The sequence below is a fragment of the Rhinoderma darwinii genome, chromosome 2, assembly GCF_050947455.1.
Source record: "Rhinoderma darwinii isolate aRhiDar2 chromosome 2, aRhiDar2.hap1, whole genome shotgun sequence".
In the NCBI taxonomy this organism is placed as follows: domain Eukaryota; kingdom Metazoa; phylum Chordata; class Amphibia; order Anura; family Rhinodermatidae; genus Rhinoderma; species Rhinoderma darwinii.
The window spans coordinates 160,221,650-160,248,273 of NC_134688.1; the positions used below are offsets into that span (position 1 = coordinate 160,221,650).

Sequence of the window (26,624 nt, forward strand, 5' to 3'; positions counted from 1 at the left end):
ACTTTTTGTGTTGCCTTATTCTAAGAGCCATAACGTTTTTATTTTTCAATCAATAAAGCCGTGCGAGGACTTATTTTTTGCGTAACGAACTGTAGTTTCGATCAGTACCATTTTTAGGTACATGCGACTTTTTGATCTCTTTTTATTCCATTTTTTGCGAGGTGAAGTGACCAAACAATTGTGATTGTGGTACGGTTTATTATTATTTTATTTTACGGCGTTCATCGTGCGGGATAAATAATGAAATAATTTTGTAGTTCAGGCCGTTACGGACGCAGCAATACCAATTATGTATAGTTTGTTTGTTTATATATTTTTATTAATAATACAGGACTGATAAGGGAAAAAGGGGGATTTTTACTTTTAAAACTTTTATTTTCTTATTTTTACACATCTTTTTTTAACTTTTTTTTTACTGTATTACTTTGTCCCACTAGGGGACATGAGGGCAGGAGGCCCTGATCGCTATTCTAATACACTGCACTACATGCGTAGTGCAGTGTATTAGAACTGTCAGCTACTCACTGACAGCAAGCATAGTGGGTCCTGACGTTGTCAGGACCCACTAGGCTTCCGTCTATGGCATAGCCGGACGCCATTGTTTGGTGTCCGGTTGCCATAGTCACCATCGCTGGCCGCTATCGTGTAGCAGGCCGGCGATGGCAGCTTAACCCCTAAAAAGCCGCGATCTCTATAGAACGCGGCTTTTAAGGGGTTAATCAGCGGGGACACAGCGATCGGTCCCCGCTCTAGGAGCTGTGACAGCTGCTGAACAAGACAGCAGCTGTCACAGCTCCTGTATGTGTCGGAAGGACGGCCGAAACGGCCGTTACTCCCGAGACGTACTATTACGGCATGGAGCGCGAACGATACAGCTGCCATGACGTAATAGTACGTCAAGGAGCGGGAAGGGGTTAATCTCCATGTGGTCACCACTTCTTAACTGTTTTGCCATATATATTTGCATTTTGAAAAAACTTTAAACAAATTGAATAAATAAGAGAATAAAAGTTTGTATGATAAATGGATTCATAACATGCATTTAGGGTACACATTTAAATTAATTTATTATGCAGAAATCAAAAAGCAAAGTCGTGCTGTAAGTTTCAGCCATTGGAAATTAATATTTTTGGCACACATTTTTCTGCTCATCCAAGAACAAACAAGCCATCATTAGAGGAAGCAGCCATTCATATCAGCATGTACCAGCACCATCACTGGGGTGGACACCTTTATTTCTGCATTTCAGATATTAAAATATTCTAATCTTATGCTAATTCGAATTGCAGAACATGATTCGCTAGGGTAAAAATGCATCATATTTTTAATTTTTTTTAAATGGAGCTCTGAGCTCAAAGACCTCATAATATGCGTCTCCTAATATAATATAATGATATACCCTACAATCGAAGACCATCAAATTCTAGGACGTGATAACAGAGTCAGAGAGAAATGAAATGGCACTAGCATGTTGGATATCATACAAGACACCCATGCCCTCCTAGAAAAAGTTGCATGGTGTGTAAAGAACATTGCACAGTTCTCTAACTCCAACAAAGTACACAGGGCGCTTCCATGTTTAAAGGCATTAAATGTATCTGCCTTTTTAGCATAGATCTTAGTCCATCTCCAATACCACGACTTAGCTTTAAACAAAATACAACAGTATTTTTCATATTGGATTACATGTATTAAAAGTTAAAACATAATACGACAAGAGAAGGGTTTTCAATGCAACACACAATAATTGTCTATTATGCTACAATAGTAGCTAATTATCATACGTGTCAAAATCATATGATCGCTACCTACCAACCGAATAACTATATACAAGGACAGAAAAACACATTGGAGTTATTCATCATCCTACACCTTGTAAGGATAGAGTGAGATAGAGTTTGTGCAATTATTATAGACTACATAAAAACGGCTCTGTTCACATACATCCAATGTGTCTGCTACCTTACTTGGTCTAGAACCAAAAATGTATTGATGTCATTTTTGCACTTTTGTATCAGAAGAGTCATAGCAACGTTGTCTGTTGTCGGTCATCTGTCAGACAAAGGATTACAACAGTGGTCATTTGTAGGTAACCAAAAAACAAACCAAAGCACAGATCACACAGTGTGAAACAAGTCGCACTGATATATTAAAATGCGTGTTCTACTTACAGGGCTGGCCTTAGGGAGTGTGAAACCTGTGCGGCAGCACAGGGCACATCACTGCTCTTAAGTAAAGGGGATGGATTTTAGCATGGACTTTTGGCTTAGTGTCCCAGGCGATTTCCACATTTAACAGCATCTGCGTCCTCAGGACGCAGATACAATTGAATACTATGATGGAGCAGGGAGCTATCCGCTCCCTGCTCTACTGTTCACTAGGCTACAGGCCACTTTAGGCCTGCAGCCTATAAGACGTCAGAACAGGATGCCTGCGCAGGCCGATGCAATGGAGTTATTGCATCGTGCTGGGTCCCTCCTCGGCGTCTAATAGGCTGCAGGTCTAAAGTGGCTAAGGAGGCCTGCTGTGCAGCTCCATTTGTCGTGGGAATGGGACTAGGTGAATACAATTTATTTTTATTTTTTTGGTGGGCACTATTTACAGGGGGCACTGTGGCACAATCTGCAAGGGGAGGGGGTGTGTGGCACCATCTACTGAGGGCACTGTGTGGCACTTTCTAAAGGATGGTGTGTCGCATTATCTACAGAGGGCACTGTCTACGGGGAGCTATAGCTAGGCCACTGGTGGAAGGCATGTAATTTGAGAGGGGGGGGCACCAAAATAATCCTGCAAAGGGCGCCCCCTAGCCTAAGGCTGGCCCTGTCTCCTTAGAATTCTGGCTACAGTCTAAATTGAGTCCACTGAGCAAGCAAGTAATGAATGGAGATGTGAGCTCAGCAGCCTGCAGAATTGTGAATGCAGCTATGAAAGAGAACAGACTGCAACATATGTTATAACTTGGGATCCCTACAAGATAATTTAAGCTATACATGTACATTATATGCAGATGTAAAACCATGAAATGGTGTAAAAAGGAGAATATCATTCCCATCATAACAGATATACACATGACCTATTAAGGGATATCGAAGTCAAAAAAGGGGTTCATCTTGGAACCACTTTCTATTAGCTAGAGGCGAAAGACGCTGGAAAGGGCAGCTGCAAATCTAGATGACTCAGGTTGACATGGGAACAAGAGGAATATGTTTAATGAACCATGCATCAATGAGCTTTCTCAATGAACTCACTATATAGTATAATAGTAACACACTAAATACAGGTTACTCTTCATTGCTTGTTTTTCTTTGCAAGAAGTCACAGGTATCATTTTCACAACGCAGTAAATCTAAAACTGGGAGAGAATTGTAAACCGCAAAATAAATTGATGACAATGCTTCAGAAACAAAATTTCTGGAAATTATTATCAGCGAATGCTACCACATTCTAATCACAATAAATATGCCTTCTCTGGCTTACCTTGCTTTTATAGGAAAATTCTGGCTCATGTCTCGCAATACCTTCAATGCTTCATGAACCGGAGTGGAGAAAATTTTTGAAGCTGCTTGAAAGCTTAGATCTAAAAAGAATAAAAAATAAATAAATATAAAAAGCACAAAAATGTGCAGCTGAATAAACTTGTCGAAAATTAGCAAAATGAAAGTGTTCTTTGCATCAATTAACATATTGCTCATAGCAGCTACTGTAGAGCACATTTCACAAGATTTCTGACACATCCTTCAATTAACAGGAGACAAAAAAATGGTATCACATTTTAAACTCATAGGCCCACTTTGCTACCAAATTGCAGTATACTGTCCACAGCAGTCCCGCACTGAGGCAGGGACTCCTAGCGTCGAACATAACTATGATGCTAGGGGCCCGGCTCCCTGCAGTGTGTTCGATCCAGGACTTGCGGCCGAAATATGTTCCGTCCTTTACGGACCGAACATGATCATGTGAATCCAGCCTTACCAGTTCAATGCAGTATATTCCCACAAAACAAAAGGTCAAATGCATCTTTATCTTAACAAGTACAACTTTGATTTCAGCGGTAAAAAAAAAACAACAAAAAAACAGAAATCTTTGATGCCACATGCACTTTACTGGCAACCTGTGAAAACTATACGAGCAAATGAAAAATGCTCATTAGGAGTGATAAATTGTGTAATTTTATAGAACATATTACAGTTAAAAAAAATTTCTTGCAATTCCCTGAAAATTACAAAAAAAATTAAAACTCACTACTACATACAGGTCTTTGATTGTCCTCTTCTGTCAAGTTGTTAAACATTGTACCACTTTTCTTAAAGAGGACCTGTCACTAGGTCATATAAGTTGAACTGGTTTACTGACCTGAATACCGATGTCTCAGATTCCAGCGTGTTTTTTTTCCCAGACCCCCCCCCCCCTTCCTGGTCTAGAGACATTGCCCACTGTTGTGTTGGCTCCCTATATGCTAATTTGCTGTTAGCCAACGGGGTGGAGACCAATCAGCGCGAGGCAGCTTGAGGGTAGTTCACGCCTTGTTGGCTAACTACAGCAAATTAGCATATAGGAAGCCAACACAACAGTGGGCGAGATCACTGAAATAGGGGGAGGGTTTAGAAAAAAAAAAACAGCGCTGGAATCAGGGAGACAGCACTGGTCAGGTCAGTTAACCAGTTTAACTTATGTGACCTAGTGACAGGTCCTCTTTAAATCAGTTTTTCGGTAAGCTGGGTTTAACCCAATAACACACCACTACGGATTGTCATCCAACTTTCCTAGATAAGCAAACCCTGCCTAGTTATGAAGCAATACAGAAGTAGGAGTGATCAACTAGTTATCTAGGCATATCTGTGATAAAGGGCTCTTGAAAAGGCAGAAAGCAATCCCTGTGGGAGCTGGAAGTGAAGTCATAGTGTAACATATATGAAGATGCATCATGCTGAAATAAAAAAAAACAGAGGCAACTGTGCACGCAAGATAAAAAAATAAAATAATATATTAGTTACTCTGTGGTGGCCACTGCTGAGATGTGCCCTTTGTTTACAATGTGAGCAGCTGAATGTGGACAGGATTGCTGCTGTGTTGTTGACAGCTCTGTTCTCCAATATGCTGGTTGTGTATAGTTGACTGCAACATCAACTTGACAGACATATATACTGTATTTCTATGTGTCTGTCTATGATTTACAATGCTGTAAGCTGGTGCATGAAACAGACGCATACAACTATAGATGTCATGCCTCCCAACTGTCCTAGATCCTGGGAGGCCGGCGGTATGCCCCGGTTTCAACTGTATCTGCATCCACAGGACGTAGATACAGTTGAGTACAATGGTGGAGCAGGGCGCAGTCAGCTCCCTGCTCCACCATTCACTATGTAAGGCCTGCTGTCAGCAGCTGGGTGCGATGCAGTGATGTCATCACGCCTGCCTGTGCCAAGCCAAAAACCGGAGCAGATCTGCAGAGGGATTGCCTCCATTCGATGTGGAGAGAAGGCTAGGTATTTTATTATTTTTAGGAGCCACTATGGGTGAATTACACTGTGTGGGAGCACTACACTGTGTGTGAGGCATTATACTGTGTCTTTGAGGGGCACTAAGGCGGCATGATATTGTGTGGGTCACTTTAAAGGTAGGATACTGTTTGGGTGCACTATTGGAGAATGATACTGTGTGGGGGCACTACTGGGGCATGATTCTGTGAGGGAGCACCAGGGTAACTGGGTGTGTTTGGAGAGGTGTGTGTATAGACAGGGATTGAGCAGGGTTAGAGGCGTGACTCAATGTAATAAAAATTTGCCATGCAGCACTTTGCGCACCGCATGAGTTGTCCCTCTTTTCACTCTTTTAAAGATAGGGGGTATGTATATGTTTGTAAAGATGATGATGATAGTGGTGAAGGCTGTGTGAAATGATCCTTACTTAGCTGCAAAAGGTGCACACCAAAAAGCACCAGCAAAACAAAATAGAGGGACCTATAGGATGAAGTAATGTAAAGCCTGCCATTGCTGTCTAAGCACAGGCATGACCTCTCCTTTGTAGAAAAACAATCTTGCTCTCCGGTATCAGGGGTCAACAACGTTCGACACTTTAGCGGTTGTGAAAGTACAACTCCTAGCATGACCGCTGTCAGGGCATTCTGGGAATTGTAGTTTCAGAACAGCAGGAGTGCCGAAGGTTGCTGACCTCTGGTCTACATCACCTGAAGCAGCCTCAAAATGAAGACAATGTGCGGATCTGGATTGCATGGTACAGTAGTAAGTTTTTATCTTTAAGTTTGCTACAAACAATTTAATCATCGGATTATAGAAGAAAAAGATCATGATTTGTTTTTTGTTAGGCTGGATTCACACGAGCATGTTCGGTCCGTACAGGACGAAACGCAATTCGACCGCAAGTCCCGGACCAAACACACTGCAGGGAGCCGGGCTCCTAGCATCATAGTTATGTACGATGCTAGGAGTCCCTGCCTCGCTGCGGGACAATGGGCCGTACTGTAATCATGCTTTCAGTACAGGACCGAACATGATCATGTGAATCAAGCCTTACCAGTTCAATGCAGTATATTCCCACAAAACAAAAGGTCAAATGCAGAACTAACATGAATGACGTCCAACAACACCAACCTAATCCTGGCTGATTTATGGGGCCTCAGGAAGTAATGATCGGAGACTGGTAAGAATGTTGTTCTAAAAATCTTTTATAGAAACGTCCGGATTCTAGGATTCTCAAGTCTTAGGCCTCATTCACACGACAGGGTCCGAGTGTCGGCCGGGAAAATCGGCCGTTTTTGGCCGATTTTCCCGGCCGGTTTGCATCCGATTTGCATCCGTTCCGATTCCGTTCCGGGCCGAGTTGCCGTTTTTTCCGGCCGATTTGGACCCGATTTGCATCCGTTTTTTTCCCTGTCCGTTTTAAAATCGGATGAATTTCATTTAAATTTGTTGCCACACACAGCCCTTTGTAGATAATGCCACAGCCCCCCTGGTAGGTAATGCCACCCAGCCCCCTGTTGGTGATGCCACACAGCCCCATGTAGGTAATGCCACACAGCCCCCTGCAGGTAATGCCACCCAGCCCCCTGCAGGTAATGCCACCCAGCCCCCTGTAGGTGATGCCACACAGCCCCCTGTTGGTGATGCCACCCTGCCCCCTGTAGGCGATGCCACCCTGCCCCCTGTAGGCGATGCCACACAGCCCCCTGTAGGCGATGCCACACAGCCCCCTGTAGGCAATGCCACCCTGCCCCCTGTAGGCGATGCCACCCACCCTGCCCCCTGTAGGCGATGCCACCCACCCTGCCCCCTGTAGGCGATGCCACCCACCCTGCCCCCTGTAGGTGATGCCACCCACCCTGCCCCCTGTAGGTGATGCCACCCTGCCCCCTGTAGGTGATGCCACACAGTCCCCTGTAGGTTGCACCCATCCCCCCCCCCTTCCAGGAGAAGTCACTGACTTCAATGTCCATATATGGACAGTGTAGTCACTGACTTCTCCTGAAGAGGAATTCCCTGCCACAGGTCGGGAATTCCGCTTCAGAAGTGAGTGACGTCACTGTGTCCATATATGGACTGTGTAGTCACTCACTTCTCCTGTAGCGGAATCCCCGGCCATAGAGTCGGGGATTTCGCTGCAGAAGTGAGTGACTTCGCTGTGTCCATATATGGACAGTGTAGTCACTCACTTCTCCTGTAGCGGAATCCCCGGCCATAGAGTCGGGTATTTCGCTGCAGAAGTGAGTGACTTCGCTGTGTCCATATATGGACAGTGTAGTCACTCACTTCTCCTGTAGCGGAATCCCCGGCCATAGAGTCGGGGATTCCGCTGCAGAAGTGAGTCACTTCGCTGTGTCCATATATGGACAGTGTAGTCACTCACTTCTCCTGTAGCGGCATCCCCGGCCATAGAGTCGGGGATTCCGCTGCAGAAGTGCGTGACTTCGCTGTGTCCATATATGGACAGTGTAGTCACTCACTTCTCCTGTAGCGGAATCCCCGGCCATAGAGTCGGGGATTCCGCTGCAGAAGTGCGTGACTTCGCTGTGTCCATATATGGACAGTGTAGTCACTCACTTCTCCTGTAGCGGAATCCCCGGCCATAGAGTCGGGGATTCCGCTGCAGAAGTGAGTGACTTCGCTGTGTCCATATATGGACAGTGTAGTCACTCACTTCTCCTGTAGCGGCATCCCCGGCCATAGAGTCGGGGATTCCGCTGCAGAAGTGCGTGACTTCGCTGTGTCCATATATGGACAGTGTAGTCACTCACTTCTCCTGTAGCGGAATCCCCAATCCCCAGCCGGGGATTGGGGATTCCGACTCCTACAGCGAGCAATAAAAGATCCTCCTCCTCACATGCACTCTGCACTGTGAGGAGGAGGAGAGAGAGTGCGCGAGCGACGGTAGACCCGGCCATCACTCGGAACACATTCCGGTGATGGCCGTGTATTACCCGGCCCCATAGACTTCTATGGGAGCCGGGCGGCCGGGCACCCGGCTGAAAATAGAGCATGTCCTATTTTTTGACGGGCGGTTTTCCCGGCCGTCAAAAAATCGGTCGTGTGAATAGCCCCATTAGGGGTCTATTATTCCTAATGCAGCCGGGTGCCGGCCGATTTATGAACGGCCGGCACCCGGCCGGGAATCCCTGTCGTGTGAATTCCGCCTTACACCTGCAAATGGAATTGCTAGTGTCTGGAGAGAAGAGGATTATTTCAAGGACCTAATATTTTACAAATAGGAGTTCAAAGGTAATTGCTCATTACTCCCAACATCTGTTGCTGGACTTCAGCTCCCACAAATCAATACAATCTATAACAAGTAGAATTCAGGTACCTATAAACAATGGCTACATTTATCAAAAGGGGTGTCACTTTAGCCAATGTCTAAGTGAAAGCACGGCGACTTTATTGACGTGACAAATTTATGACTGCATTTGCCTTCTGTGATAAATCTGCCATAACACTGCAACGGCCATTGACTTTTACACTGTCTAAAAAGGCACTTTTTGTACACCAGGGTTTAAAAGGAATAAAGATGTGACTTTAAAAATCCTTTTGCCAAACCCAGCAAGTGGAGTCCTGTAGCTGCAGCGCAGCTGGTCAAATTATGGGGTTTTGTATTGAAAATTAGGTTATTGAAGAAGCCAGGCATTAGGTCAAACTGGTGAACGGATATACTGCATCATACCACGATGTACTGCATGGCCATGTCCAGGACACACTATGAAGCGATCCCGAGAGTCCTGTATTACAATAATACACAGTGCCCCCTTTCTGAAATCGCCCCTATTGGACAAACCATCAGCAGATTTGGCTGCCAGTACCATCTCTACGCTGATGACACCCAATTTTATACCTCTTCCCATGACATGACCCCTGCTCGAATACAAAACGCCAGTGATGGTCTGTCCGCTGTCTCTAATATGTCCTCTCTCTATCTGAAAATGAATCTTTCTGAAACTGAGCTCCTTGTGTTCCCACCATCTACTAACCTCCCTAAACCTGATGTCTCCATCGCAGTGTGTGGCACTACCATAACTCCTAGGCAGCACGCCCGTTGTCTTGGGGGTAATTTTTGACTCAGATCTTGCCTTTACTTCGCACAATCACTTTCACGCTCCTGTCACTTTCACCTCAAAAAAAATCTCCAGAATCCACACTTTTCTTACTGTGGAAACAGCTAAAACTCTCATTGTCGCTCCGATTCACTCTCGTCTGGACTACTGTAAATCATTACTAAATCGGTCTTAAACGCTCCCCTCTTCAATCTATCCTTAAAGAGGCTGTCACCAGATTCTCAAATCCCTATGTCCTATTGCATGTGATCGGCGCTGCAATGTAGATAACAGTAACGTTTTTTTTTTTTTTTTAAAACGTTCATTTTTGGCCAAGTTATGAGCAATTTTATATATATGCAAATGAGCTTTGAAATGGACAACTGGGCGTGTTTTTTTTCGTATGTCCAACTGGGTGTGTTTACTTGTTTCACTAACTGGGCGTTGTGAATAGAAGTGTATGATGCTGATGAATCAGTGACCAATCAGCATCATGCACTCCTCTCCATTCATTTACACAGCAGCATCACGTTCTTACTAGAACGATGTGCAGCCACATACACAAGTGTCCTGATAATGAATACACATCACATGACGTCCAGGCTGGAGGTCATGTGTATTCATTATCACGACACATGTGTATGTGGCTGCACATCGTTCTAGTAAGAACGTGATGCTGCTGTGTAAATGAATGGAGAGGAGTGCATGATGCTGATTGGTCACTGATTCATCAGCATCATACACTTCTATTCACAACGCCCAGTTAGTGAAACAAGTAAACACGCCGCGTTAAAAACACAATACACGCCCAGTTGTACATACGAAAAAAAACACGCCCAGTTGTCCATTTCAAAGTTGTCTCATTTGCATATATATATAAAATAGCTCATAACTTGGCCAAAAATGAACGTTTTAAAAAAAAAAAAAAAACGTTACTGTTATCTACATTGCAGCGCCGATCACATGCAATAGGAGATAGGGATTTGAGAATCTGGTGACAGAGCCTCTTTAATGCAGCAGCTAGGGTCATCTTTCTGAACAATCGCTACACCAACGACTCTACCCTATACCAGTCACTGCACTGGTTGCCCATACCCTTCAGAATTGAAATTCAAACTTATTACTCTCACCCACAAAGCTGTCCACAGTGCTGCACCTCCCTACATCTCCTCCCCCATCTCTATCTACCACCCTACCCGTGCTCTACGTTCTGCCAAAAACCTTAGATTTTTCTCATGCTGCACCAGTCCTCTGGAATGCTCTACCCCAGACAATCAGATTAAGGGTATGTGCGCACACAAAATTAAAATCATCTGAAAATACAGAGCTGTTTTCAAGGGAAAATAGCTCCTGATTTTCAGCCATTTTTTTTAGTAACTCGCGTTTTTGGCAGCATTTTTTACGGCTCCAAAAACGGCTCAAGAAGCGACATGAACTTCTTTTTCGCGGTCGTTTTTCCAAACGGCCGCATAAAGAAAAACAACCCGTCAGAACAGAACAGTGTTTTTCATTGGAATCAATGGGCAAATGTTTGGAGGCGTTCTGCTTCCGATTTGTCAGGCGTTTTTCTTCCCGAAAAATGGCCGAAAATAATTTGTGTGAACATACCCTAATTCCCAACATCCACAGTTGTAAACGTGCCCTAAAAATACATCTTTTTAGACACGCCTATAACATTCCCTAACCAAATTCTTTTCCCTGGCCCCCTTTTACATTAATCATGAGGACTTGACCACCTCATTCAGCAGCATCCCTTACACTCCTTGCACCCTAATGGGCCTTCATGTCTGTCATACACAGATACTGGCTGGTGACCGGCTCATGCAGCTTTATGTTTTACTACCCCATGTGTAAAAAAAAAATGGCTGGACCATTGAACTTAAGCACTTTTTACATTTTGTGTCTCCCTTATTGCCTCACAGATTGTAAGCTCTTGTGAGCAGGGTCCTCTCTCCTCCTGTTTGAATTGTATATTAGTTTTGTCACGATGTAATGTCTGATATGGTCTGTACATGAACCCTCTAAATTGTAAAGTGCTGCGGAATATGTTGGCGATATATAAAAGATTATTATGACCCCAGTTTTGTCCGCTTGTTTAAAACCAGGCCCCTAATAGACCATTTCAGTGCCTAGGCTTACACCCCTTAGAAGTGCATTTCTATTGAGGAGTCCCTGATCTATTTTAAAGGGAGACTTCAATTCTTCCTGGACCTGCCAAGTAAAAGGGCAAGGCATGGCGTGAAGATGTATAAACTGTGCGAGAGTTAATCAGCGTACACCCACAGGTTTAGGATTTACAAAGAGGACACCACAATTGACCTCCAGTATGCCCACCCCCCTCCGTGGAAGTTCCAGGAAATAAATAGTGTCGGATTTAGTCCATCAGGACCAGGGTTATCAGCTCTGCCTGGATCATTTTTAGACCAGTGTCCCCCTACTTGGTGTCTTGCTTCCAGAAGTACTGCAGCATGCCTCCATAGGCCACTGCTTAGGCTGCTAGAGCAGGGCATTATGCAGCGCCAACGTATTAGGTGTCAAATATTAGCACAAGAAGGAACTTATATTGAGCAAAATACACGGCAATAGCAGCTCCCTCGTCCTAGCATGCGGTACTAGTACAGAAAGTCAGAAGCCAGACTGCATCCTGGAGTATAAGGGCTAGTTCACACAGTTTTTTGGCACTGTTTTTGACGCGGAAAGAAGGCCAAAAAACGACCGAAATCGCCTCCTATTGAATTCAATGGGAAGCAGAGGCGTTTCTTCCCGCCAGCGGGAAAAAAAAAAAAACAACATGGCATTTTCCGCCTCAATAACCCATTGAAATCAATGGGAGACGGAAAAAGACGCCGCGAACGGCCGCGGAGGTTTTTGACGCATTTCTTTGGCAAAAAACTCAGTTTTTTTCCTTGACCTGTTGAAGAATGAATTTAAAAATCTCAAAAACCACAGCAAAAAAGCGCATGATGCAATACTACTTAAAAGAAACCAGAGCTGGTTTTTCCAGGCAGAGTTTTCTGCCTGCAAAAAACTCAGTGTGAACTAAACCTTATAGATATATGGTAGGGATTGATCTTTCAGATTAAGTGCTGAAGCCAGATAGTAATATGCAGAAATTGTGCTTCTTCCCTTCTGAGCCCTGCTATATGTTCAAACAGCAGTTTTTGACCACATATAGGATATTGCCATATTCGGGAGAAAATTGTAAACTGTTGGGGTGCTTTTTCCCTATATTCTTTGAGAAAATAAAAAAAATATTGGAGTTAAATCTACATACTAGAAGGAAAAAAAAAAATAGTTTTTTCATTTTCAAATCCAATTCTAATAAACTCTGCAAAAAAAACTGTGGGGTCAAAATGCTCACTACACCCCTAAATGAATTCCTTTAGGTGTGTAGTTCCTCAAATAGTGTCCCTTGGGGGTTTCCACTGTACTGGTAAATCAGGGGCTTTGCAAAGGAGACATGACATCTGAAAACCATTCCAGCAAATCTGCACTCCAAAAGCCAAATGGAACTTCTTTCCTTCTGAACCCTGCCGTGTGCCCAAACAGCAGTTTACGACCACATACGGGGTATTACCAAACTCAGGAGAAAGTGCGCAACAAATGTTGGTGCTTTTTCTCCTATAATCCTTATGAAAATATTTTTTTTTTAGCTAAAACTACAAATTATTTGAGTTACCTTTCTTTTAATTTTTCATGCTTAATTCTAATAAATTCGCTAAAATAACTGGTGTCAAAACGCTCACAACACCCGTAGATGAATTCCTTGAGGGTGTAGTTTTCAAAATGGGGTCTTTTTAAGGATGTTACTTATGTTTTAGCACCTCAAGGCACCTGCAAACCTATATTGGTGGATGGAAAAAATCCTAATAAAAAGTAGGCCCCAAAATCCACACGGTGCCCCTTAGTTTTTGGGGGAGGTGTTTGAGTCAAGTAGCACACAAAGCCCACATAAGGGATATTTCTTAAAACTGCAGAATCACGGACATTTACCACAACTTTGCTTTCATTACAGTGATACACCCAAAGGGTTAATAAACTTCCTAAATACTGTTTTGAACACATTGAGGGGGTTCAATTTTTAAAATGGGGTGATTTATGTAGGGTGGTGTCTAAAACCAAATAGATTTTGCAAGTTTTGTTAAAAATGTGAAATACTGATGCCTAAATAAACAAGATACCGTATATAGTAAACCCCATTTAAAAGACGTAGGATCATTATCCAATTTAGAAGTAGAGAATTTCAATTGTAGGACAATGGCAATTTTTCTACATTTACGCAAAAAAAAATTAAGATTTTTTTTTGGGGGGGAAAAGGCGTAAACATATCAACCAAAATTTACCACTAACAAAGCACAACGTGTCACGAAAAAAAATAATCTCAGACTCATTTCGATAAGTAAAAGATTTCCAGAGTTATTACCACATAAAGTGACACATCCGATTTAAAAAATGGGTCTGCGTCCAGAAGTCCAAAACAGTCTGCGTCCCTAAGGGTATGTTCACACGATGAGAGGCATTTACGTGTGAAAAGACAGACTGTTAACAGCTGCCTCGTTTCACACGTAAATGCTCCTCCTCGCATTTTGCGAGCCGTCTGAGACGCTCGTAAATCTTGAGCTGTGCTTCATTGAGTTCAATGAAGAACAGCTCAAATTACGTGGCAAAGAAGTGCCCTGCACTTCTTTGCCGAGGCAGTCCATTTACGCTTCGTCGTTTGACAGCTGTCAAACGACGGCGCGTAAATTACAGGTCGTCTGCACAGTACGTCGGCAAACCCATTCAAATGAATGGGCAGATGTTTGCCAACGTATTGTAGCCCTATTTTCAGGCGTAAAAGGAGGCATAATACGCCTCGTTTACGCCTGAAAATAGGTCGTGTGAACCCAGCCTTAGGGGTTAAGTAGTATTTGAAAGCGGCCTCTTATAAACCCATGTGAGGCCTCATGCACAGTATGCATCAAAGAACTACATTTCTCAATAAAAGCACTCAAATAGTGACTCTGGAGGCAAATAAAGTCTGATTTAAAGGCATCCAATGGAGAATGCTGAAATTTTATTCAATACCTACATAGGATTAGCCACTGTATCTAGTATCTGTATAACACAAATCCCCAAAAGTCAGCATGCGCATGAACACTGAACAGATTTAAAGTACATGTTGTTAATAAAGCAGTGTTCTGTACTTCTCTCTCAGCAGGAAATCCCAGCACTGTAACACGAATCAACAGCTCAATTACAAGCAGAAAATCAGTATTGTAACCAATTCCTTGCTTATAGTTTGAGGTACTAGCACTGATGGAGTTTGTCCAGCTTCAGACATAAGCTTCGAAAATATTATGTAGTCAACAAAATATTGTAGTATATATATATGGTTGTTTTTTACTTTAAAGTGGTTTTCCAGCCACTAAAAATTTATGGCCTATCCTCAGAATAGGCCATCAATATCTGATGGGTCGTGGTCTGACTCCCGGGATCCCTGCCGATCAGCTGTTTTGAAGGGGCCGCAGCTCTCGTACGAGCGCTGCTTCCCCTTCATTTCTTTTTGCTCACCGAGTAGTCAACACGCATTTAGCGGCGATTCACGGGTATTGCAGCCTTTTTTCTCATTGAAGTGAATGGGAGAAAGGAGTTGTTTTTTAAAGTTTACGCTTTAATCTTTTTCTTATCTTCAAAAGATTACAAAGTCAAGTTGACAACCTAATGCCATTGTGCAAATTTACAAAAAAAAGCCCTAAAGCATATATGTTTTACAAAATATATCAAGGTTATGATTACAAAGAGAATCATTAGTAACTAATTTATATGGCATTACCAGTTACACTATATATTTCTAAGAGTTGCAGAGCAATTCCAATCCGAAAACCTGCATGACTTTCATGATGGGTGACAGGAGCAGGGACATGTCAGTATGGATGACACCCAACAAGTAGTCAAGAACAGTACCCACTCAAAGAGATTAAATGTGATGCAAAGTCGTCTTAATGCTATGGTTCAACCCCAGGTAGCAGTCCAGATTACCAAGTTGAAAAGAAGGATCTTTTATTAAAAGTGTATTGTAAATAGAGAAGGACACAAAGTCAAAAGCTAGGGAATAGGGCAAAGAGAAACTAGTTAAGGTATACCAGAAAACTGCCAAAATTGATGTATTTATGGTAGTTTTTATTTTACTTTTGTTAAGTTTTGTAACATACTGTATTGATACATTTGTATAGAACTGGGTTTCATCTACAACGCCAGAGCTTGTATTGGTTCACAACAGACGAATGAACAATAAGGAATATTTATGGAAAAACGACAGTGTACTATTAAAAATATACATTACATGCACTATGTATCCAAGCTGTTTAATAAAAATAATAAGTGTATTATACTACAATACTGTTACAATCACTGCTATGCGCTTTCTTTACCTCAGTACTTTTTCTCAGTTTTCCACCCTGCCCACTTGCCATTTCCTCCATTCAAAATTGGCACTGCAGCATGGCTGAGGGGGCAGGCGTTATGTGCCAGTACTTTCCATACTGATGCAGTTACTCTCACTTTCCACAGTTCAGTGTGGCCACATCTGGAGCGGGCGCAGCGTTGCCACTAATCTAAGGCTTGCTACTATTGTAATCCAGAGCAGAACGAGATGCCTCCACAGATGAAGCTAAGAGACAAGTGCAGCCGAAAATAACCAAAGTACGGTCTGTACAAGCAGAGAGCGCTTTGGGAGGCCCACCGGAGCATGCATGGATAAGAAGACCGGTACTAATGCGTCTGCACATAAACAGCGTTAGGTATACAGTTTTTTCATGACAAAGTGCATCAGATTCTTTGTTTACTAGACAAAGTGAATCAGATTCTTTGTTTACTAGGGTAATGCCACTTAGCAACGGAGGTTAAAGGGAGAAAAATTATAACAGTGGCCAAACAGGTTAATTTATTATATTATGAAGTTCATAATCTACCAATTAAGAGTTGAATTGGGAATAAGAAATGTAAACAATAGTGAACCTTAACCCCTTAATGACCGAGCCATTTTGCACGTTAATGACCAAGGATTATTTTTTGTTTTTTCACGGTCGCATTCCAAGAGTCGTAACTTTTTTTTTATTCCGTCTACATAGCCGTATAAGGGCTTGTTTTTTTGCGGGACGAGTTGTATTTTGTAATTGTACCATTTTTAGATGCTTATAACATATTGGTTAACTTTTATTAACTTTATTTTAGGAGAGAATTGAAAATAAGCAGCTATTCCAGCATTAATTTTCACGTTATAAATGGACGCCGTTTACTATGCAGCGTAAATAACATGTTAACTTTATTCTATGGGTCGGCACGATTACGGGGATACCAAATATGTAGAGGTTTTATATGTTTTGCCTATGTTTGTACAATAAAAAGCCTTTTAGAAAAAAATTACTTGTTTTTGCATCGCCGCATTCCAAGAGCCGTAACGTTTTTATTTTTCCGTCGATGTGGTCGTATGTGGGCTTGATTTTTGCGGGCCAATGTGTAGTTTTCATTAGTACTATTTTGGGGTACATAGGACTTATAGATTAACTTTTATTTTATTTTTTATGGGGGGAATGGGAGAAAAGAGAGAATTTTGCCGTTGTTTTTTGTGTTTTCTTTGGACGCCGTCCGTTGTTTTTTGTGTTTTCTTTGGACGCCGTTCATCCGGCGGTTTAATTAATGTGTTCATTTTATTGGTCAAGTTGTTACGATGGCGGGGATACCATATATGTGTATGTGTGATTTGTTTTGACAGTTTTACTAAATAAAACCACTTTTTGGGCCAAACTTTATTTAACTGATTGTCATTTTTTTTCTAAGTCCCATCAGGACGCTTCACTACGCGATCTGTTGATCGCATATATAATGCTTTGGTATACTTAGTATACCGAAGCATTATTGCCTGTCAGTGTAAAACTGACAGGCAACCTATTAGGTCATGCCTCCGGCATCGCCTAACAGGCAGATGCTGAAGACAGACCTGGGGGTCTTTGTTAGACCCCCGGCTGTCATGGAAACCCGACGGCGACCCGCGATTTGTTTGCGGGGGCGCCGATCGGGTGACAGAGGGAGCCCCCTCCCTCTGTCAAACACATTAAATGCCGCTGTCACTATTGACAGCGGCATTTAATGGGTTAAACTGCCGGAATCGGCGCGCGCTTCGATTCCGGCAGTTGCAGCAGGAGCCAGGCTGTGTATAACAGCCGTGCTCCTGCCGCTGATCGCATGGGTATCCGTCCTCCTGCGCGAACTAGCAGCTGCTGAGGACGGATATATCCGTCCTTCGGCGTTAAGGAGTTAAGCCAATATTTTAGTTCTAGAATATTGTCTGAAATTAACATATCCTTTTTTCAACATGTTAGCGGTTGCCCTCCATGTGGTATGGATGACATCTCACTATTGTTCAAATATGGATGCAGGTTTACGGAATCGGCAGGTGGCAGCACTTGTCATAGCTAAATATTGGTAAGATGTTAGTTTTAAGGGAAACCATTCAAATACAGTTGTCCCTGTGCTTCATGTGAAATCCCCTATGGCCACCATTTTTGAGCATCATCACTGCTGAAATTGAACAAAAATAAATAAAAATAAATAAATAAAAAGGGAATATGGTTCTTCACTCATCATTTGAGTCCTTAATTTCAGGTGTGAGTCTCTTTAACCCCTTAAGGACGCAGCCTAGTTTTGGCCTTAAGGCTCAGAGCCCATTTTTCAAATATGACATATTTCACTTTATGTGGTAATAAGGTCGGAATGCTTAAACCTACCCAAGCGATTCTGAGATTGTTTTCTCGTGACACATTGGGCTTCATGTTCGTGGTAAAATTTGGTCCATATATTCAGTGTTTATTGGTGAAAAATGGCAAAATTTTGAGAAAATTTTGAAAAAATAGGATTTTTCAGAATTTAAATGCATCTGCTTGTAAAACAGACGGTTATACCACCCAAAATAGTTACTAGTTCACATTTCCCATATGTCTACTTTGGATTGGCATCGTTTTTTGAACATTCTTTTATTTTTCTTGGACGTTACAAGGCTTAGAACATAAACAGCAATTTCTCATTTTTAAGAAAATTTCAAAAGCCTTTTTTTTAAGGTACCTCTTCAGTTCTGAAGTGGCTTTGAGGGGCCTATGTATTAGAAACCCTGATAAAACACCCCATTTTAAAAACTAGACCCCTCAAAGTATTCAAAACAGCATTTAGAAAGTTTTTTAACCCTTCAGGCATTTCACAGGAATTAAAGCAAAGTGGAGGTGAAATTTGCAAATTTCATTTTTCTTGCTGAATTTCAATTTTATTCATTTTTTTTTCTGTAACACAGAAGGTTTTACCAGATAAATACTACTAAATATGTATTGTCCAGATTCTGCAGTTTTTAGAAATGTCCCACATGTGGCTCTACTGCGCTGGAATAAAACAAGCCCTAGAAGCAAAGAAGCACCTAGTGCATTTTGAGTCCTCTTTTTTATTAGAATATATTTTAGGCAGCATGCCAGGTTTGAAGAGGTGTTGAGGTGCCAAAACAGTAGGAATCCCCCAATAGTGACCCCATTTTGGAAACTACACCCCTCAAGGAATTCATTTATGGTTGTTCTTACCATTTTGACCGCACAGTTTTTTCACAGCACCTATTTGAATTGGGCTGCGAAATGAAAAAAAATGTTATTTTTTCCAATAAAATGTCATTTGTGATCAAAATTTCTTATTTTCACAGGGAACAAAATACCCCAATTTGTTGCCCAATTTCTCCTGAGTGTGGCAATACCCCATTTGTGGTGATAAACTGCCGTTTGGGCACATGGGAGGGCTCAGAAGGAAAGGAGCGCTACGTGTTTGTTGGAGTACAGATTTTGCTGGATTGGTTTTGGGGTGCCATGTCGCATTTGCAGAGCCTCAGAGGTATCAAAGCAATGGAAACCCGCCAGAGGTGACCCCATTTTGGAAACTACACCCCTCAAGGAATTCATTTATGTGTGTTGTGACCATTTTGACCCCATAGTTTTTTCACAGAACTTATTTGAATTGGGCTGGGAATGAAAACAAAATTATTTTTTTCAAATAATATGTAGTTTTGACTGAAAATTTCTTATTTTCACAAGAAACAAAATACCCCATTCTGTTACACAATTTGTTCTGAGTGCCGCAATACCCCATTTGTGATGATAAACTGCCGTTTGGGCCCATGGGAGGGCTCAGAAGGAAAGGACCACCATTTGGCCTACTGGGGATTTTGTAGTGCGAAGTCATGTATGCAGAAGCACCTGAGGTACCAGTACAGTTGAAACCCGCAAGAAGTGACCCCGTTTTAAAAACTACACCCTTAAGGCATTCATCTAGAGGTGTAGTGAGCATTTTGACCGGAGACCTACACCCCATAAACTGTAATATGGGTTCTCCTGAGTATGGCAATACCCTACATGTGGCTGTTATCAGCTGCCTGGGCACACAGCAGGGCTCAGAGGGGAAAGACGAGGGGGGATAAGCTGTGCGGAGTGCATCAGGGTAAGTAAAATTGGGGTAAATTATAAACCAAGGGATGTATGATAAATTTTAAAACACTCTTTCATACAGAGCTCTGGTTATTCGGGACACGTGTCACATTGATATATTGTGTCATCCCTTATTGCAGACTTTGCACCTCTTTTGACTTTTTCCCTTCTTGCCAGTTTGGGGAACTTCTCCTGGAAAGTGTTGCCGCCCTGGTACGATGCGTGTGGCCCCGCTTCCAGAAGTACTGGGTGCCCCCCCTTCTTGGTCCCTAAAGATTAGGTTCTTGATAATCACCTCTTGAAATTCCAGGAAAGTTCCCGTCTGGCCTGCACATCGACTAGGCACGTACACATTGTACAAAGCCATCTGTATGATGTGCCCGGCCAGCTTCTTATACCACACCGCATGGCGCTGTAGGGCTTCAGGATTTGATCTGACAAGTCCATCCCTCCCATGTACCTATTGTAGTCCAGGATGCAGTCTGGTTTGGGGGTGGCTTTTCCTTCATATATCCTAAACCTGTAGGTATACCCTGATGCACTCTCGCGCAGCTTATACATCTTCCCGCCATACCTTGCCCTCTTACCCGGCAGGTACTCGCGGAATTGAACCCTCCCTTTAAAAAGTACCAGGGACTCATCAATAGAAATACACTTCATGGGGGTGAATGCTTGGGAAAACCGGGCACTGAAACGGTCTAATAGGGGTCTCCGTTTATACAAACGGTCAAAACTGGGGTCATCTCGGGGTGGGCGCTGCTCATTATCAGTATAATGTAAAAAGCGAAGTATTGCCTCATTTATTAATTTTTTTAGGTTACAGTTCAGTTCTGAAGTTGCTTTGAGGGGCCCATATATTAGAAACCCCTATCAAACACCCCATTTTAGAAACTAGACCCCTCAAAGTATTCACAACAGCATTTAGAAAGTTTATGAACCCTTTAGGTGTTTCATAGAAATTTAGAGCGAAGTAGAGGTGAAGTTTACATTATTTTTTTTGTCAGAAAATACTTTTTATTCAATTTTTTTTACAACACAATTGGATTTACAAGAGAAACGCAACTTAATACGTATTGCCCAGATTCTGCAGTTTAGAGAAATATCCCACATGTGGACCTCGGGCGGTAATGGACGGAAGCACCGGCCTCCGAAGCAAAGGCGCACCAGGTGGATTTTGAGCCCTCCTTTTTATTAGGCACCATGTCCGGTTTGAAGAGGTCTTGTGGTGCCAAAACCGTGGAAAACCCCCAAAAGTGACCCCATTTTGGAAACTAGACCCCTTGAGGAATTCATTGCAGTTTTCATGGGGTGCATGCGGCTTTTTGATCAGTTTTTATTCTATTTTTAGGTGGCGTGGTGACTAAAAAACAGCAATTCTACTAATGGTTTTTTATTCTATTTTTTTTACAGCGTTCACCGTGCGCTATAAATGACATTCACTTTACTCTGCAGGGCGATAGGATTACGGCGATACCAGATGTTTCTAGTTTTAGTCTTATGGCGTTTGCACAATAAAATACGTTTTGGTAAAAAGTCATTCACTTTTTGTGTTACCTTATTCTAAGAGCCAGAACGTTTTTATTTTTCAATCAATAAAGCCATGCGAGGACTTATTTTTTGCGTAACGAACTGTAGTTTCGATCAGTACCATTTTTTGGTACATGCGACTTTTTGATCTCTTTTTATTCCATTTTTTGGGAGGTGAAGTGACCAAACAATTGTGATTGTGGTGTAGTTTATTATTATTTTCTTTTACGGCGTTCACCGTGTGGGATAAATAACAAAATAATTTTGTAGTTCAGGCCGTTACGGACGCGGCGATACCAATTATGTATAGTTTGTTTGTTTATATATTTTTATTAATAATAAATGACTGATAAGGGAAAAAGGGGGATTTTTACTTGTAATATTTGTAAAACTTTTATTTTCACACATCTTTTTTTTACTGTATTACTTTGTCCCACTAGGGGACTTGAGGGCAGGAGGCCCTGATCGCTATTCTAATACACTGCACTACATGCGTAGTGCAGTGCATTAGAACTGTCAGCTACTCACTGACAGCAAGCATAGTGGGTCCTGACTTTGTCAGGACCCACTAGGCTTCCGTCTATGGCATAGCCGGACGCCATTGTTTGGTGTCTGGTTGTCATAGTCACCATCGCCGGCCGCGATCGTGTAGCAGGCCAGCGATGGCAGCTTAACCCCTAAAAAGCCGCGATCTCTATAGAACGCGGCTTTTAAGGAGTTAATCAGCGGGGACACAGCGATCGGTCCCCGCTGTAGGAGCTGTGACAGCTGCTGAACAAGACAGCAGTTGTCACAGCTCCTGTATGTGTCGGGAGGACGGCCGAAACGGCCGTTACTCCCGAGACGTACTATTAGGTCATGGAGCGCGAACGCTATAGCTACCATAACCTAATAGTACGTCCAGGAGCGGGAAGGGGTTAAAGAGGCTCTGTCACCAGATTATAAATGCCCCATCTCCTACATAATCTGATCGGCGCTGTAATGTAGATAACAGCAGTGGTTTTTATTTTGAAAAACTATCATTTTTAAGTTATGAGCAATTTTAGATTTATGCTAATTAGTTTCTTAAAGACCAACAGTGTGATTGTGCAGTGAAAGAAGCTGGGCTGGAACAATGAGAAGTGTATGAAGAAAATTGGTCACTGATTAGTCAGCCTCATACACTTCTTTACAACACCCACTTGGCCAAAAGTAAAAACACGCCCAGTTGGTCTTTAAGAAACTAATTAGCGTAAATCTAAAATTGCTCATAACTTGCTCAAAAATTATCGTTTTTCAAAATAAAAACCACTGCTGGTATCTACATTACAGCGCCAATCAGACTATGTAGGAGATAGAGCACTTATAATCTGGTGACAGAGCCTCTTTAACCAGAGGGACTTCACAATCCTATAGGCATCTCTCACATTTAATTAGTACAGAAGATATTGCACTAGACAATAATCTGCCAGAGAGAAGAGGTCAATAAGTTAAGGACTTTGCATTAAGACCACCAAGCAGTAAGGGTCTGGCTTGGTTAGAACGACTTTCCCACCACCACCACCACCACCACAAGTGTGGATAACCAATCAAAGGCCAAAATCGTGACACCCAAATCTCCACTTAAGTGTAAAGGAGAAATTTAGGCAGAATTAAAGTGTAGCTCAACGGTCGGCAAACTTCTGACATGTCATAGCGACATGTCAGAAGTTTGGATTGGTGGGGGTCTGAGCACTAGAACAAAGCAGCTGAAGCACTCGTGTGAGCGCTCAGCTGCTTATTGTCGGTTCGGCTTTTTCCGGAAATAAATGTATCGGTGTACAGACTCAATAGAAAGTCTATGAGCCCGTACTCCGATACATCTGCTTTCCGGAAAAAGTCAAACAGAAACGAATCAGCTGAGCACTCACACGAACGCTTCAGCTGCTTTGTTCTAGCGATTGGTGGGGTTCTCCGTGCTCGGACCCCCACCAATCCAAACTTCTGACATGTCACTATGACATGTCACTATGACATGTCAGAAGTTTGCTGAACGTTTAGCTACACTTTAAAGATATACTACTCATGCACATCTGGAAAACCCAATGTGACCACAATGAACCTCAATTCCTATTCAATTCCTGTGGTTGTGTACCATATTACATGTTCTGCTTGCAGTTTTCCACAATGGAGTACCTTTTGCAAATTTTGATCTCAAACATGTCAGCCAAAAAGTTTAGACATTCTATCTATACTGCAAAGTCTGGACTCTCTAGGGATAGTTGAAACACATAACATCTAGTAAAGAGGGATTTTGTAGAAAATTGTGCTATTTAAGTGCCATTTAAGTATTTTATATACTTTTACTTAAATAAACCAAACCAGAAAAATACATTCTGCAAAAAGCTGTATACAGTCAATTATGGGACAAATACACAACAAGGAATAAAAATAGAACAAAAACAAAAATGTAAATTATAAACAAAAAGTAATCGTCTGCCTCTATATCCTTATTGTTGATTCACCCGAAGAGTAAAAATCCACACTATGAACTAGCTAGTAAACAAGGCATCCATTCTTGGGTATACTCATCAGCTTTTAATAAGGCTGTCAATATTTTATGTCCTTCCTAGAAACCTTGCAGCTAGAAGATACTATAGTGTATTGTGATTATATGCTGAAGTTGGCAGAGCTCCACAAACACGAGCAAAATGAAAGCAATGAATTCTGAATAGATTCTCAGTATAGAAGGGTCTGTTCTAAAAATAAAATGCCCAACTGTAATGATCAGTCATTGTATACTAAGTAGTAAAAGAAGATTTATTATATTATATCAAAGAAGCAGCCAGAGCCAACCTTCAGTAATACAGTGAGTAAGAGATGGTCATGTTCATTAAAAAAAAAAAATCTTCTTTAGATTGGGGGGAAAAAAACACACAGTTCGTTTTCAATTATGAGGTGTGTGGTTTTTAGGGGCTGCTCCCCCAGAAAAATACCCCTTTTATCTACTTTGATAGCCACCTCTTATTAGCTATACTCCACATGTTGTTTGGGGCATCTGTGTGGACTTGTCAAATAAGACGACCTTCCAGAGCTATTCAGGTGTGTGCGTACTCCATTGGGCAGTACCAACATAACATGGTGGCACGCTGGTTTACTCCACGCAGACACGAGCGAAAAATTATTCTGGTAAATTTAGACCCCATGACTTTTAATGTTCACTACTTCCTGATGAAGCTGGTGTGTATCAAAACGCGTGTCAAGGTGTATGGCTTCCTTGCTGCCCGCCATGCAGACACCATGTCCAGGGAGATTGGGACTCTGTTGACCTACACTTGTATGTGTGCTTGAGATTGAGTAGATATTTTCTCTTCTTTTATTATGTTTTGCATGTATTTACATGATGGAGTGTGATAAATTGTTGTTGATACTATCAGAATGATGCTTTATGGATACAACCTACTCAATATACACTATTAACATTGTGTATATTGATGTTATTTATACCCTTAAATATTGGCCCCTTTATGGCCCATAGGCATGCATTTGTTTTTACATTTTAGGGATTAGGTATACAATTCCTTTTGTTACACATTGCATGTGGTGAGGTAATAGGGTCCAGTACTATTATTTCTACTATTATAACCATTAACCCGTTAGTGACCGCCAATACGCCTTTTCACGGCGGCCACTAACAGGCTATATTCTGATGCATATGCCTTTTTACGGCACTGCATCAGAATAAAGTAAACAGAGCAGGGAGCTGTCAAATCTCCCTGCTCTCAGCTGCCAGAGGCAGCTGAGGGCTGGGGGCGTCCCTGCTCTGTCGGGTGAGATCGATATTAGTATCGCTCTCACCCGTTTAACCCTTCAGATGCGGTGCGCAATAGCGTGCACCGCATCTGAGTGGTTTTGGAGAGAGGGAGGGAGCTCCCTCTCATCCCACTGACACCCGGCGATAAGATCGCCGAGTGTCTGTCTCCAACGGCAGCCGGGGGCCTGATAAAGGCCCCCACGTCTGCCTGTAGCGAATGCCTGCTAGATCATGCCGCAGGCATGACCTAGCAGATGCCTGTCCGTGTTAAACGGACAGGCAGTAATACACTGCAATACAAAAGTATTGCAGTGTATTATAATAGCGATCGGATGATCGCATATTAAAGTCCCCTAGTGGGACTAGTAAAAAAAAAAAAAGGTTTAAAAAAAAGTTTAATAGTTAATGAAAAAAAAAATTTGAAAAAAATATGAAAAACCCACTTTTTCCCCTTACAAACTGCTTTAGTATTAAAAAAAGCAAAATAAAGTAAAAAAGTTACGCATATTTGGTATCGCCGCGTCCGTAACGACCCCGACTATAAAGCTATTACATTACTTAACCCACACGGTGAACGCCGTAAAAAATTAAATTAAAAACGACGGAAAAATTGCTGTTTTCTGTGAATCCTGACTTTAAAAAAAATGTGAATAAAAAGTGATCAAAAAGGCGCATCTACTCCAAAATGGTACCAATAAAAACTACATGTCTTCCCGCAAAAAAAAAGCTCTCATACAACTGCATCGGCGAAAAAATAAAAACGTTACGGCTCTTCAAATATGGAGACACAAAACCAAATAATTTTGAAAAAAAAAGCGTTTTTACTGTGTAAAAGTAGTAAAACATACAAAAACTATACAAATTTGGTATCGTTGCAATTGTAACAACCCGCTAAATAAAGTTATTGTGTTATTTATACCACACGGTAAACGGTGTAGATTTAGGACGCAAAAAAGAGCGGCGAAATGTCAGATTTTTTTCTATTCCCCCCATCAAAAAAGTTAATAAAAAAGTTGATCAATAAATAATATGTACCTCAAAATGATGCTATAAAAAAAATACAACTTGTCCCGCAAAAAACAAGACCTTATATAGCGATGTCGACGCAAAAATAAAACAGTTATAGCTCTTGGAATGCGACGATGGAAAAACGTAAAAAATAGCTTGGTCATTAACCCCTTCTGGACACAGCCTGTTTTGGCCTTGTGGACGCAGGCGATTTTTTAAAATCTGACATGTGTCACTTTATGTGGTAATAGCTTGGGAATGCTTTTACCTATGCAAGCGATTCGGA

General features: G+C 42.0%; 1 protein-coding gene across 1 annotated transcript in view; it reads right to left on the bottom strand.

Moving 5' to 3' along the window:
• Nucleotides 1-26,624, bottom strand: part of UGGT2 (UDP-glucose glycoprotein glucosyltransferase 2) — a 382,432-nt gene that overhangs the window by 305,769 nt on the left and 50,039 nt on the right. Inside the window, exon 9 of the mRNA XM_075852393.1 lies at nucleotides 3,478-3,577. Within this exon, the coding sequence (XP_075708508.1) occupies nucleotides 3,478-3,577 (100 nt within the window). The remainder of the gene's footprint in view (nucleotides 1-3,477; nucleotides 3,578-26,624) is intronic.